This window comes from Gastrolobium bilobum, unplaced genomic scaffold (assembly GCF_033153095.1).
Source record: "Gastrolobium bilobum isolate Gb01-03AN ecotype WA unplaced genomic scaffold, APGP_CSIRO_Gbil_v1 utg3150, whole genome shotgun sequence".
NCBI lineage: Eukaryota > Viridiplantae > Streptophyta > Magnoliopsida > Fabales > Fabaceae > Gastrolobium > Gastrolobium bilobum.
In genome coordinates this window covers 167,114-183,057 of record NW_026897600.1, presented here as the reverse complement: position 1 = coordinate 183,057, position 15,944 = coordinate 167,114, and the positions used below count along the sequence as shown (strand labels likewise).

The window sequence follows — 15,944 nt, the reverse complement described above, 5'->3', positions numbered from 1 at the left end:
TTGAAAACTTAAGTTTTCTTTTTGTATTTATTATTATCAAAGATGATTTTAACTCAAAATAAAAGTTGTGTTTCACAAAATATTTTAAAATTAAAATTTTACATTTATACATATTTATATTTATTATAATAATGTAATAAAAATGTGCATGGCTTAACAAATCTGTTACTCTGTACGTTGCCCATGTAATTCAATATAGTAATAAAAATGACATATTCTCTGAAAGAGTAACCAATCAAAAATCTTGCTTGTGATTCTGCCCTTATTAAAGCAAAGGTATCTTCCCTATCATGCAAACTTTGGTGGCAGAGACGTATGGGATTGTTATTGACATTTGACAATAAAATGCATGGACCCCAGTGACAGTGTCACGAGATATTATTTAAAGTTAGTTATATTACATACGAGTTGTTTTAATATAAATATTTAGTATATATTTAAGTTAACTTATTTTATGCAGAAATAATATATAATCAAAATATTTTAAAATTGATATTTGACTAAAAGTATTAAAGACACGTATGATCATATAAATTAGAATATAAAGATTTGTATTTTAAGTTTAATCATTATATTATTTATTTATTTTATTTAAACAATATTTATACTTATTTTTTAAATTTAGAAACACAATTTAAATAAATAATTATTATATTTATTTTACATTTTAATCAAATATGTGTAAGAAACATGGGAGTAGATCATTTCACATTACCTTACCTGGTATGTGAAATTTTTGTGTGTCTCTCTCTCTTCACTTGCATTAAATAAGTGGGGTGCAATTATTATTAAAGAAAGAATAGATAGACACAAAAATTTTACACGATCAAATCATGTATTTTAACATAAGAGGATCCATTCCCAAGACACACACAATAATTTTGGTTATTATCTATTTTTATTTTATAAAATAATGTTTTAACTCAATCTTAATTATATTTTAGTTTTTTGAAAAATATATCATATATTACAAAAAATATTTATTATATTATCTTATATAATAATTTTCAAAAAACTAGTATAATTTATGTAAATATTATTAATATACATGAAATAAAAATATATCATTAGTAAAATAATATTATAATTATTTAATTTATATATTTTACTAATGGTATATCTTATATAATATTAATAAGGGGGAATGCTAATTACCACAACTCGACAAGTTTACTTTCGTATGGCATTCACAAATGATATGGCAACTCAATGAGCCCATTACAACCGAGTAGCAAATAAAAAGTTACCATAGTGGTTGGCCTTTTTTTATTTTTATTTTATAAATCACATGTGCTTTTTGTGAGAGACAATTTAATTTTTGGGTGGGTACAAGATTAAGTCTTTAAATCTCTCCCAAATATGATACTGGAAAAAATCGAACACATACTCTCACTCTCACCTATTCAGCTTTTATGCGTCAACTGAATTACCATTATTTGAAATAATGGTTGCATTTTGACATATATATTGTTTTATATCGATGTTAATTATTTTTTGAGGTAAGTCAGCATCGAGTATTCTCATAAGCTTTAACTCTTTGAACCAGCTATGAATGAGACTAGTCCCGAGTAAGGGTTTTTAATATTTCTTTTATCATTTGATGAATATCCTTTCGTAGAATTTATAATTTTATAAAACAAAATGATATGGTAATATATAAGAGCATTTAATTTTGGAAGATAACGTCTTAAAAGTTTTTGTGTAGTGTTTTTTTCATGACTATATGTATTAAGAGCAATTGTTGGAAAAAATTCTCTTTGGTAGAGTTAATCTCATTATGATATGAATATTCTCGATTCGAATAGAATTATCTCTCATAAAAAATACGTGCAGTTTATTCAAAAAAAAGAAATTGTTAACGATCAATGAATATTTTAAAAAATATCAAAATAAAAATTATTAAATAAAAACTAGAAATTAATATTTTGTTGATATAAAATTAATAACTTTTTATTGAAGTAAATAGAATAATATGATAAAAAAATTTAAATTCTTTTAATTATTTCCATTATATCAGAAAGAATATTTCCAAGTTTGCGTAGTGGGTTTGAGATAAATACATATATTTATCGGGAGAGGTTATAGTTACTACTTTTTTTTCTTACTACTTGTTACTACCAAATCTTAACCATTGTTTTACGTCAATCTAACGGTTATAATTTATTAAAATTAATAATTAATTAATAAATGTGACCCAATAAATTATAATCGTTAGATTAGCGGAAATTAACGGTTACGATTTAGTAGTAACAAATAGTAAGAAAAAAAAGTAGTAACTGTAACCTTTCCCATATTTATTTAATGAAAAAATTATTTTTTCATGCAAAACATAAAAAAACAGATAGGACCCACTAAGAAAAAAATAAAATAAAATAAAATAAATCTCACTCATTTTGTGTGTGTGTTATATACATGTCAAATATATTCCCCATTTACTAATCAGCGGAGATTCAGAGATGGTTATAATACTAAACATTGTCAATGCACTGTTTTTATCACCCTTGTTTTGTTTTTTTGGTACATGTCACCCTTGGTTTTTACCTTTTTAATCTTTTTTCCGAGTCATCTTCAGCCAATTGCCGCTTGTTCAGTGATGGCCCTAGCTCCTAGGCAGCATCATTTCATTAACTAATTATCATGTTTTAAAACTCCGCTCCACCCTCGGGTTGACCCGGGTCAATCCTGACCCCTCCCCTCTGAGGGTTGGGATAACAAGTTGGACCTTATATATATATCGACCTCTCTGACCCCCAAAACCTGGTCGGGTTTCAGTCACTTTCCGGTCAGAGGGGTCAAAGGAGGTCACTGCATGTTTTTTTTTTTTTAAAAAATAATTCATGATTTTATTAAAAAAATAAAATAAGAATGTTTGCAAACCTAAATCTAATCGTTCTCTTCTCTCCTAGTGACCTAGACATTTTCAATCTTCACCTCGCTGCCGTGAATCTTCTAGAAAAGATAAGAATTTTACCCATTCAAATGAAATCCTTACGGTCGTATATGGAAAACAAAACTCATTCTTACTTCCTTTAAATTTTTCTTTGTCGGAGACCTTCTCAAAAGAGGCAGAATCGGGTCAGCGTAGTGACCCCATTAGAATATGAGTTTTGTACTTTGATATCTTGGTACTTTAATTTGGTTGTGTAATATTGACTTGTGGTTGTAATTGCTGAATTATGTTAAGTATATTTTGAATCTTTGATGATTGATGGTTTGTTTTTTAATATTTTCATATAGGATATATATATTTATTTATTTTTGATATATAAAACTGGATCAGCATAGTGATCCCGTGACCTCCCGGTTGAACCCATGACTCCGTGATCCCTAACCTCAACTGAGTCGATGGCCGAGCCGGATTTTTAAAGACCGGTAATTATTAGTATCCACATGTACCAGTACCAAGTGCACTCATTTGTTTATATAACAACAAATCGGAACATGGGTGATGACCAACCTAGGCAAATCATGACAAAGCATTAGATTATTATAATGGATACGAAACTAAAAAAGTCTTCATCCTGATTTGGAGAAAAGCACATAAAAAAAAAAAGATACGTAAGCAAAGATCTAATTTAAAAAAAAAAAAAAATAGTAACCGAGTAAATAACACGCAATGCAATGCAACAAAAGAGCCAATTGGACAATAAAAAGTACTAACGTTGATATTCAAGTCCCTTGCGTAGCAAACACTAGCTGTATTACACGGAAGAAAAAAAAAATCTAGATTCCATTCTATCCTTAAATCAAGAAATTGAAATGAACAGAAAAACAATTCGATCTGAATCTGTGTGCACTGTCTGAGGTACTAATGAAAAATAAAATAAAAAATAAAATAAATGAATAAATTCAGTAGTCTTTCAATATCTCACAGATTAATCACTATATAATATAAATACCAATCTTTATAATTTCATATTTATTAGCATTGAAATTTGAAAGTGCAACCTATTTTTCCGATATGGCACACTCCGTCTCCAACGAGCAAAGCGAAATGTCCAACACCACACCCCTCCTCCTCCGCCGCAACCGGTGGCGCTTCCCGTCCACAATAAAACTGAAAACGACTCTTTCGTCGGAACTCTCCGGCGCCGTCGGCGACTTAGGAACCTACATCCCCATAGTGTTGGCTCTATCTCTGGTGAACAACCTTGACTTAACCACCACCCTTACCTTCACCGCACTCTACAACATCGCCACCGGCCTCCTCTTCGGTCTCCCCATGCCGGTTCAGCCCATGAAGTCAATCGCCGCCGTCGCTATCTCCGAGTCTCCTCCACTCACCATCCCACAAATCTCCGCCGCGGGACTCTCCGTCGCCGCCGTGCTCCTCTTCCTCGGCTTCACCGGACTCATGTCGTTCCTCTACCGTTACCTCCCTCTCCCCGTCGTTCGCGGCGTTCAACTCTCTCAGGGACTCTCCTTCGCCTTCTCCGCCATCAAATACATACGCTACGAACAAGACTTGGCCAAATCGAAATCGGGTCCTCCGAGACCCTGGCTCGGACTCGATGGCCTCATCGTCGCTCTCGCCGCCGTACTTTTTCTCGTCCTCACCACCGGCGCCGGCGTCGACGATCACCGTGAAGGCGAAGCACAAGCAGAACAACAACAACAACAAGAAGTAGAAGATGAAGATGAGGATGTTGTTGATCGGCGCAACCGTGTTCGCCGGAGGTTGAGGGTTTTGTCGACGGTACCGGCAGCGCTTATAGTGTTCTTGTTTGGGTTGTTGTTGTGTTTTCTTCGCGACCCTTCGATATTCAATGATCTTAGGTTTGGTCCTTCGAGGATTTCTGTGGTTCGAATTACCTGGGAGGATCTGAAGATTGGGTTTGTTCGTGCGGCGATTCCGCAAATTCCGCTTTCGATATTGAATTCGGTTATTGCGGTTTGTAAGTTGTCGGGGGACTTGTTTCCTGATAGAGAAGCTTCGGCTATGAGGGTTTCTGTGAGTGTTGGGATTATGAACTTTGTTGGGTGTTGGTTCGGTGCCATGCCTTGTTGCCATGGTGCTGGTGGTTTGGCTGGCCAATATAGGTTCGGGGGTAGGAGTGGTGCTTCTGTTGTGTTTCTTGGGCTTGCTAAGTTGGTTCTTGCTTTGGTGTTTGGTAACTCTTTTGGGAGAATCTTGGGTCAGTTCCCAATTGGGATTCTTGGGGTGCTTCTTTTATTTGCTGGGATTGAGTTAGCTATGGCTTCCAAGGACATGAACACTAAACAAGAGTCTTTTGTTATGTTTGTTTGTGCTGCTGTTTCTCTCACAGGTTCAAGTGCTGCTTTGGGATTTTTTGTTGGCATTGTGCTCTACCTTCTGCTCAAGTTGAGGGAGCTTCAATGTGGTGGCTTTGGGTTATCCAAATCCAAGAAGAGGAAATCTTCTGTGGATGAGGAAACTAGCTTAATTGGATAATTAAGACAATTTAATTGGATCAGAGTATAAAAATTGAAGTAGCTATTTGTTTGTGCCAATTGGTGATTGTCCTGAAAGTGATCACCAAAGTTGTGATTATGTGGAGCTTCTCATTTTCATAAGTACGTGTCTTTTCCACCTTCCTCCTTGCAAGGACTGTTTCTGTATTTGTGTTGGTGTTATGATTTAGATAGGGTGTACTACAAAATGTATTTATAGTATGGATAGAGTTCATCCGTTTGAATAAAGGACTTTTGCCAAATAACAATGTTGGTGTGCCGGTAGACTGGGGAACATGGTTTATAGTCTATAGACATGATCATTCAGTGTTCGGATGGACGCACTTTAAGGACTCTGGACTGGACTCCCTTTTTTAAGGTCTGAGCTTTTTTTTAAGTATTAGTCATTGGGTGGAACTCACATACTTTAGTTGTTAGTTATTTTATACACAAATACGTCCAAACACACATTAAATTAATATAAAAATACTTAAAAGAAAATGAATGTCTTTATTTGGGAGGAACCTATGAACTCTGAAGCCGTAATATATGTAAACATGTTGTGTGCAAAGGAGGGTAATAACTTTATAATATTTCCAAGTCTATAGTTTGGTCTTTATCAAAAGAAAAGTGCTATTGAGCTCCATTTTGGTCTGTACGAGATTGCCTGCCTCATTGAAGAGCTATATTTTTCTTTCACATTTCAAAGGAATTAAAAAGCAAATGTCTTATCAAATGATGGTAGCTCAATCGATCCCTTTTAGTATTATTTTTAGGAGAAATTTAAAATCTTAATTTCGAGATCCATCCCGAATCAAATTAATTGTAAAGCGATGAATCAATTGATGATTTCCTGGCTACCATCATATGGTTCGTATAACACATTTCTTATCAAAGATGTCTTTTAACTTTATAATATTTTACACTTGTATAACTAAGAATTATGTATCCCCCCGAAAAACTGGATTGCTGAGTAATGGTTTTATTTGATTTATTAAGCATTGTACTATTGCCGTTGAATCATTTACTATTTTTTAAAGGAAAGAAGATATCTCTTTTTATTACCATATTAGTGGTTAATTTGCTAGTTTGGTTAATTGACGATTAATTTAGCTAGAAGATGATTAGTTAGGTGATTATGATTAGCTAAATCATTATTTATATCTTTACTAATATATAAAATACACTATTGCTTAATTTTATTGACTTTAACATTCTATCTATTTTTAGATTTTCTTCATTACTTTTCTTTCAAATTCTCTCCTCTCCACCATAGAGAATATATTATCTAGTATGAATTTTTTCATGTGTGTCAGATGAAGAGTATCTGTTCTCCTCTATCATGCTTTACAACACTTTGCATAAGGTGCATGGTTCAAAGAATCAAACAATAATAAAAGCTAGATAATTAAATACATTAATATCTGTAATTTTTTTCTGTCAAAGGAAATAATAATAATAATAATAAACTAACTAAACAGACGGGGCAAGCTAAAGCCCATCATATAACGCTACGCAAGAGCACCACATCCGATATACATCGCACTAGTAGAAACTAGTAGAAATGTGGCACATTAGTTGATAAATTTTTGAAGAGAGAGAATTTTTTTAATATTATAATTATATACTCTCTAAAATATAGCACTAACTACTCAATGTGACGATAGTACTTAATATTTGTTCCCAACTGATGTTCAAACAGCCAGAGATCCCACCTATGTAGCCCAAGTATGTGTCGCCAACCAATTTGCTACAACATTTCATTGTGTGTATGTATGAATGATATCCACCAATCATCCAGTCCTTGTGAATCATGCATTTATTTTTATGAAAGGGACAAAAATAAAATATCAAAATTATAAATATTATTAGAATTAAAAAAAGTAATTACAAATGTTTTTAAGGAGGAATTAATTGTTAGGATTAGTAAATTATTATTATAAAAGAAATATTATTTTATACCTATAATAATAAAAAAAAAATTAAAATTTAAGGATGATGACCGCCAACCCTAAGTCCTTATCCCTCTCCCGTTATCCGTCCCTTCTTTGAAACTACGGAAGCACAAACATACAAGAGAGTTGGGAGGAAATCAGCTTCCAACCAAACATACATGACACCGTGTTGCCAAGTTAGCTGAAATTCTTAAAAAAAAAAACTCATAACTCTACTACAAGAGAGTTTTCAAGTTTTTTTTTTGAAAATCCCATCATCCACTACCCGTGTTATTCCGAGAACTCCACCACATCTTGAATGTAACCAGTAGACCAATTTGGATGCACATGACTGAAACGTGTGGATTTGATCAATGAAATGTGATTGTGAAAGGAGGGTATGATGTTGTGTATAGAGAAGTTTTGTAAGATGGTTCTGTGATGACTCAAAAATTTTCTTAACAATAAAGACAGAATGTACAGACATAAATAATATTTTCTGAGTCTGCTACTAAGTATAACTTATCCAAATCCAACGCAATTGAACCATCAACCTTAACTTTGATCCATATACACCCACTTGACCAGTTTCATAATTTTTTTATGTACCTAGTATTAGTTGAATTTGAAAGTTATTTATACGGGAGAAATGACTATAATGTTTCAGGAAACAAAAAAAAATCGATCTAACACCTTTTTTGTTTTTAAAAAAATGGTGGAGCTCATTTAATCTGTGTTAATAACATATCCTGTTACAAGAGGATTATAAATCCCTATTTATATATGAAATATTAAGTATTAAATAAAAGGTTCGTCACTTCTTATGTCGTTAGAGATGGCAAATTTTGCAAAAAAACATATTTATATCAGGATCCATATACGGGAGAAATGACATTTTAAAAATAAAATAAAATCCAAGATCCATATGCAGAGATCCTGATGTAAATGAATTCTGCTGCAAAATTTCTCTCCTGCGGTCATAGAAGAAGTATTAAAGCCTTAATAATTATTATTAACATATATTGTTGCTCTGACTGAAAAGGACCCATGTGATTCCAAATTTGATTTTGAGATTTATATATGGTAAAATCAGTTCTACATTAATCACTTTATATACAACAATATTGACACATGTATGATTATGATCCTTTACATTTAATACTTTTACGTATATATATGGCAAGTATTTGACCGCTATACGTACAACAGTTTGAGAAATTACATATATATATGGCAAGTATTTGACCGTTATACGTACAACAGTTTGAAAAATATTTTTCTCATATATATATATATATATAAAATAATTATTAGGACTTAGGAGGGGTTCCTACCTTAGTACCTCATGAGCATGCCATAAGAGAATGATCTCTTATCTATCAAGTAAAGGATGTTCTGAAAACAAAATATTAAATAATAATATTAGAAGCAATTTAATTTAACTAAAAAATTTAAATTAAATATAAACTTGACAATTTTTCCAAATTAAGACAAATACTAGTTGCGCTTTAGCTTCGCCATAAAAAATAGTAGTGACCACAAGAAATCTAAAATGAAGAAGAAGAAGAAAATACTACTTCCAAAACTTACTATACTTTAGAGAATGAACACAAGGCTGATTAAAAAGTTAACAGTTTAAGTAGAAGTGCACATACATATTGAGACAAATATTACAAATTAATAAAAATCTCTCATTTACTTATTCATCAATAGTTTTAATTATATATTCATTTTTAAAATACATGAAACACTTTAATATATTGAAGCAGGTAAGAGTAAACTAAACTTTAATTAAATAGGTATCGAAAAGTTTTGTTTTAAATCTGAAGAGGTTGTAGGATATGAAATGTGAATAGTCACCTAACTTGTTTGAGAAGATATGATGATTATTGATTTGTTGTGTTTTCCAAATCATCTTCTAAGAAAACAAGGTTTCAAAAATGGACATTATATCCATACACTAATTTAAAAAGTTAAGCAAAGTCTCTTCCACCACAACCACTAAAAGGGACCACTTCGATATTAATATATATGGCAATAACAAGAGAAGTTAATTGATTATATTTTCCGCATTAATTTTTAAACATGCATGTTTCATTTTTCTTACGGCAAGAAAATGTACATTTTTTTTTTTATACTGATAATAATCAATAATTAAATAAATGGAATTTAAAATATAGTCATGATAGAGTAAAAGCCATTATTCTCAAAAGAAAAAAAGCGTAAAGGTTGTTTATAACCCCTTTTTTTTTAATGAAAAATCATATTATGTTTCAGTAAAATAAATTCAGAAACTAGCGTAGTAGTTCAGGTCACGCATAGAATATTCTTACACTAGTTTAAGAATTATAAGTTTTACACTTAATTTTGACCATTGATTCACTTGTATCCAATGATTCATATTACTAAAAATTTAGAGCTCTTGGATATAAGTAAAATCAACGGACAAGATTGAGAGTATAACTTACGCTGGTGTAAAATGATTCTTACCCATTCTTCAAACTTTGAGATTAAATACACCCCACTTAAATTTCTAAATTAAATATTAAAAGGATGAAGCATATTGTGTTTGGATTATTATTATTATTATTTTTAATTAAATGAAAAAAGAAGCAAAATACTTTGGATCTGAAAGACCAACCAGAGCAACTTTTACTTATACTTCAAGTCTTCACCTTACATTGGTGTCTCTTGTTTCCCCTAATTTCCAAATCCAAATCATTGTCCATTTCTACAACACTCTCTCTTGAAAATCCCACAAACTGGGTTAGCATCATCCAACATTAACTACAGCAAAAAATGGTACTTTAATCTGTGTCCGATTCAGGTTCGTCTCTTCTCACTTGTTTCCTCCACGCTTTCTAACTGGACCTTGAATTTTTGACTTCTTATGACTTTTTTCTTCTTCTTTTTAGATCTTCTTTGAGAGTGTGATGATCTGTGGTTGATTTGTGTACTGGCTACAAGTCCATGCCTTTGGTAGTTGTTGATGCAATGAAACTCAATTTCTTATTGAAACTTGACATGGGTATATCCTAGTTTCCTAAAATTTTTAAGAAAGAGTGATTGAACTCTGGTGGGTTGGAATCATGAAGTTTCCATTTTCAGCTATTGCTCTTTGGTTTGTCTTTGGCTTGTTAGTCATTCAATGTCTTGGGAGTTCACACTTCCCTGAGGGAATGTATCGTTTTGAAAGGAATTCTCATGTAACCTATAAGTATGATCGAATTGGTGAAGTTCAGAAACAATGTGCCTCTGTGTTATCTGCTTCATCTGAATTGAGATCTGAATATAGTGGGCTTACTGGTATGAAAGGAGAGCTTTCTTTTGTCAATGGGGATTGGAAACAGGATGAAGGTAAGTTTCCCTTAATGCCATTTGATGCTGGGAAATCTCCAGGGACCTTGTCTGAAGACCACACTCCATTGAAGTTGGTCTCTTTTTGGGTAACAGATGTTGATCATGTCCATCGATTGAAGAAGTCAGTCCCTGTCAATGGTTTAATGGTGATAGGCATTACTCGAGATGGTACTTTTGTGGAGAATGCATATGATGGGAATCCTGAATTTCTGTTATGGCCTAGCCATTCTCAGCTTTCAATTCCCTTTCAAGGGGTTTACACTGAATCAAAGAAAAATGGTGGGGAAAGGGTGTTGTGTTTGTTAGGGAACACTATGCTTCCAACTCGGGAGGCTGATCCTGCCAATCCATGGGAATGGATGAAGACTCCTGGTGAGATACCACTGTCAGAAGATGATCAAATTCTGCTAGTTCTTCGCTATCCTATGACATTCACGTTAACAAACAGGATGATCACCGGAGAGTTAAGAAGTTTGAATCGCGAATCAAATCCTAAATACTTTGATGTGGTTCACATATCATCACAGTTGGGCAAGTCGGCAAAGTACACATTTGGCTCGCAACATATTGTATCCAAAGCATGCAATCCATATCCATATAAAGATAACCTGACGAATGATGGCATTAGTGTCTATAAAGGGGCAAGGTTTTGTGAAATCCTTGAAGAAATTACTAGAGAGAAACCTTTATATGTTGTGCCAAACTGGAGATGCAATGGCACAGATGATTTCTGCAGTAGATTAGGCCCTTTTTTGTCGGATAAGGAAATCAAATTAACAGACGGAGGCTTTCAAGATGTTAAACTTTATATGCAGGATGTTATCTGTGAGCAAGCAGCTATCAAAAGTGATACTGGTTCTGCTAGAGTATCTACAGTTTTTAGAGCAGTTTCTCCATCAGAGAATCAGTATACTGCATCAAAGAGATCTGGTCCCAGCAACATGTCGCTTGCCACAGAAGGGATCTGGAAGCCTTCTAGTGGACAACTTTGCATGGTTGGTTGCCTTGGATTTATTGATACCAAAGGGAGTAACTGTAATACTCGGATTTGTTTGTATATACCTACCACTTTTTCCATAAAGCAACGTAGTATTATTTTGGGGACCTTATCTCCCATCAATAACAACAATGCCTTCTTTCCTCTATCATTTGAGCAGCTTGTGCTACCTACAGAGCTTTGGAATTATTTCAAATTGACTCATCCGAGTTACAGATACTCTAAAACTAATTTGGCTGGCTCTGTCCTGGAAAAAGATGAGCCCTTCAGTTTTACAACTGTGGTTAAGAAATCATTGCTAACATTCCCCAAACTTGAAGATAATGAGGCATTCCATGATAGTCTGTCGCTTCTTTCGGAAGATCTCACTTTTCATGTCTCAGGTTTTCCTGATCCTATGCCTAAAGTCCAGGCCCCAAGAGTTGACATTCAGATGGAGATTCTCTCCGTTGGTCCCTTGTTTGGGCGCTATTGGTATGCTCAAAATGGTTCAACATGGGAACAGGAAACACCATATCATCCGAAGGCTGCTGATTATACAGAAAAGAAACTTCTTATGAATGTATCTGCACAACTCAGTCTTACTGGAAAAGCTTATAGTAATTTTTCTGTGCTTTTTCTGGAGGGTCTTTATGATCCACATGTTGGAAAGATGTACTTAATTGGTTGTAGAGATGTGCGAGCATCATGGAAGGTCTTATATCAGAGCTATGATCTTGAGGCTGGAATGGACTGTTTGATTGAGGTGGTTATCGCTTATCCTCCAATTACAGCTCGGTGGCTAGTCAATCCCACAGCTACAATTTCTATAGAAAGTCAAAGGACTGATGATGACGCCCTTCGATTTAATGCAATAAAGCTCCAAACTTTTCCACTTGTATACAGGAAGCAACGTGAGGATGTCCTCTCACACAGAAGTGTTGAAGGGATTCTCCGAATCTTGACACTTTCATTGGCAGTTGGGTGCATTTTAAGCCAACTGTTTTATATAAACCATAATGTGGACACTCTTCCATATATATCTCTTGTTCTGCTCGGTGTTCAAGGTCTTGGCTATAGCATTCCTCTGGTAACAGGTGCAGAAGCTCTTTTCAAGAGAATGGTTTCTGAATCTTATGATGTATCATCTGTTGAATTGGAGAACAGTGAATGGTTCCATGTCATTGATTCCACTGTGAAACTGCTATTGATTGTTTCATTGCTACTAACTCTGCGACTTTTTCAGAAGGTGTGGAAATCACGCATCAGATTGCAAAGGCGTACCCCTCTTGAGCCACTTTGTGTCCCCAGTGATAAACGGGTACTTCTTTGTACCTTCACCATGCATCTGATTGGGTATGTAATTATTCTAATAATTCATGGCACAAACACAAGTCAGAACCCTCTTAAAGCAAAGAAATATTTGACTGATAGAGAAAATTCTCATTCACTGCCGGTTTGGGCAACAGAATTGGAAGAATATGTTGGTCTTGTCCAAGACTTTTTCTTGTTTCCTCAAATTATTGGGAACTTAATCTGGCATATCAATTGTAAACCACTCAGAAAACTATATTTTATTGGAATCACTCTGGTGAGACTGCTTCCTCATATATATGATTACATTCGAGCTCCAGTTCCAAATCCTTACTTTTCTGTGGACTCTGAATTTGTTGATCCAAATTTGGACTTTTACTCAAAATCTGGGGATATTGCCATTCCTGTGACTGCAATTATTCTTGCATTTGTGGTGTATATCCAACAAAGATGGAGCTATGAGAAGCTGAGTCAGATTTTGACATTTGGGCAGTACAAGCTTCTGCCAACTTTCAGATATGAGAGGTTGCCATATAAGTCTTGTGAAACTGAACTAGTTCCTGATATCAATGGTGGTGGTGCAAATGAGAAAGAGCAAGTTGATGTAGAATGATGTAGACACTTTAGAATTTTACTGACTGAAGTTGTTGTACACATACATGAGAAGTAGGTATAAGAGTTTGGATGGATGTATTACTATGTGTGAGAAGTTGACTTACATTACATACAGAATAATAAAGTGAATTGTGATTTTACTTTGCAACTTTTGATTCTTTATACTCTAATTGTTGCTGATTAGTTCCCCACTAATGTTCTAGCAGCTCATGCCTGGTTGTACTTCGCTAGATTGAGATTGTGACCATTCATAATTTATTGAGCTTCTTGGTATGAAAACCCCAGTGACCATTCTTGATTTCTTGATATCAAAATCCCTTTGCACATTCTTGATTTCTTTGGTGTCTAGTTTCTTTGTTTGTTTGCTACTTTTCATTCACAAATGTCATTATTTTAAGACTTTACATATATTTCCGTTTTAACAAAAGAAAGAAGTTCTCTACTCACTACCCCGTTGTTTTTGATTTTTTTGTTTTAATTTTTTTTCTGCGTTGGTTCTCTTTGTTTTAGGCAGATTATTATTATTATTATTATTATTATTCGCAGAACTATGTTTTAGACTAGCAAATTGACCACTTCCTCTCTTGAATTTTTTTCCCAGTAAGAGGATTCTTTTCTTTGAAAAATTATTCTAAAAGTTATACTATTTTTTTTATTTCATTATGTTTAAATATATTATTGTTATTATTTGCAACACTCATTTTTAATTTAATATTTATGGATTTGATGTTTATCTTTTTAAAAGATATAAAGTTGTGTCATTTTAAGTGAGGAGAAAGACACGTGTAACGAAAATTAGGGGGAAGAAAGTGAGTGATTTTTTTTAATTTAAATTCTAAATAAAAAAATATTAGTTTGTGTCTTTCTCTCACTTAAAATGACACAATGTCATTTAAAAGGAAAAATATTGTTTTCCCAATATATATTAAATTTCTTAAATATAGTTTTTTGTGTGTACAATCTGTTTTAAATTCTGGTATATCATTTGTTGCCGTTATCATATTTTAAATTTAATAGACAATTATTGTGAAGAATAATGACCAAATAAAAAATGAATGTTGATGTTTACCAAAAAATAAAATAAAAAAAATGAATGTTGATTACCAAAAAAATAAAATAAAAATGAATGTTACAAAAAAAAAAAATGAAAGTTACAATTTTTTTTTTATCAAAAGGATGTCACGATGGCACCATCTTGAATTCTTGATCACCTGTTTCAAAATTCATTATTTCTCCCATTTTTATCCCCCACTTCACGAAATATTGATTAGTATCGTAAATAATAATTAAAATTATGACACAATTATTATTATTTTTAAAATTTAGATTAAATTTATTAAATCAAATAATATTTAATTCAATTTTTTTCAAAATTTATAAAAATTCAAAAAATCAAATTTATTTCCATAATAATAGCGTCATGATTGTAGTTTCTAAAAACTTAAATATTCGATATCATTTTTGAGTGATATTGTCCATAGTTATTGCTTAAATGTTAGAGTTTTTAGTAAACATTATGAATTTTGTGTTATAATTTAGATTTTTTTTGAGTGATTAATCAACGTTCCTTTTATTGTTTTATTTTCAAAAGTTACCAAAATTGAAAAGTGAAGAGAAATTTATGTTTTTAACAATATCATCAAATTAACATCTAAGTTAATCAACTTTAACGATACATTTGATGTTTTTAAAATTACAAGAATTCCAAAATATCACTTTAAAAAGATTTCCATGTCTGTACAGACGGCAACTTTAGGAAAAAATATTTTAAGATTTCTCTCATAAAGCAAAATGTAGAAAATTTGTTATTTTTTTAATTAAACCAATTCAAACACATAAACATAATATAAAGACTAAATTAATAACAAATCTCTTGAACAGGGACTAAAATATATTAACTTATAAGTAATGTATAAAAGTTTACATTTTACAATTCTTCTAAAAATAAAATAAAATAAAAGTTTACATTGAAAGTGGGTACAATGTAACAAAACAAATTTATTTAGTTTCCATTTGATCATAACCATTTTTATTTGGGTTGATCATGTAATCCTCGTTTACACAAGTGCTTTGATGCAACTTTAGCCCGTAATAAACAGGTTTTTGATGTAAAAAAAATGTCTTTCTTGTGATTAGAATACTTGTTTTTATAGTGGAGGAGATGATCAGCTTTAGGGGCTATCCTTGCAAACAGTGAGGCAGCAAACTTTTCAGTGGCCTGAGATAAGTTTTACAAAGAAGTTTGTAAAAAGTGGCTTGCTAAAATGCAAGGCAACTTTTGTTGACTTTTGAGAGAATTATTGAGATATTTTTGAAATTAATAATAGCGTCAT

At 32.6% G+C, this 15,944-nt stretch overlaps 2 protein-coding genes across 4 annotated transcripts; both read left to right on the top strand.

The window, feature by feature from the left end:
• The first annotated feature begins 3,938 nt into the window (after positions 1–3,938).
• On the top strand, positions 3,939–5,871 carry LOC133308460 (molybdate transporter 2). 3 transcript variants are annotated; one of them, XM_061509085.1, is made up of 2 exons: positions 3,939–4,583; positions 4,632–5,871. In XM_061509085.1, exons 1-2 carry the CDS (start codon positions 3,962–3,964, stop codon positions 5,411–5,413), a joined length of 1,404 nt encoding a protein of 467 aa, XP_061365069.1. In that variant the 5' UTR covers positions 3,939–3,961; the 3' UTR covers positions 5,414–5,871. The 3 variants fall into 3 exon arrangements, with proteins under 3 accessions (XP_061365069.1, XP_061365068.1, XP_061365067.1); XM_061509084.1 differs by having other exon boundaries at positions 4,629–5,871; XM_061509083.1 differs by having other exon boundaries at positions 3,939–5,871.
• Positions 5,872–10,034: 4,163 nt separating this feature from the next.
• LOC133308464 (uncharacterized) lies at positions 10,035–13,695 on the top strand. The gene is made up of 2 exons (XM_061509090.1): positions 10,035–10,173; positions 10,262–13,695. Exon 2 carries the CDS (start codon positions 10,436–10,438, stop codon positions 13,607–13,609), a length of 3,174 nt encoding a protein of 1,057 aa, XP_061365074.1. The 5' UTR covers positions 10,035–10,173; positions 10,262–10,435; the 3' UTR covers positions 13,610–13,695.
• The last annotated feature ends 2,249 nt before the right edge of the window (positions 13,696–15,944 follow it).

Bases quoted from the DNA above. Each gene is read 5' to 3' on its own strand.
- LOC133308460 (XM_061509083.1), top strand. From the start codon at position 3,962: ATGGCACACTCCGTCTCCAACGAGCAAAGCGAAATGTCCAACACCACA.
- LOC133308464 (XM_061509090.1), top strand. From the start codon at position 10,436: ATGAAGTTTCCATTTTCAGCTATTGCTCTTTGGTTTGTCTTTGGCTTG.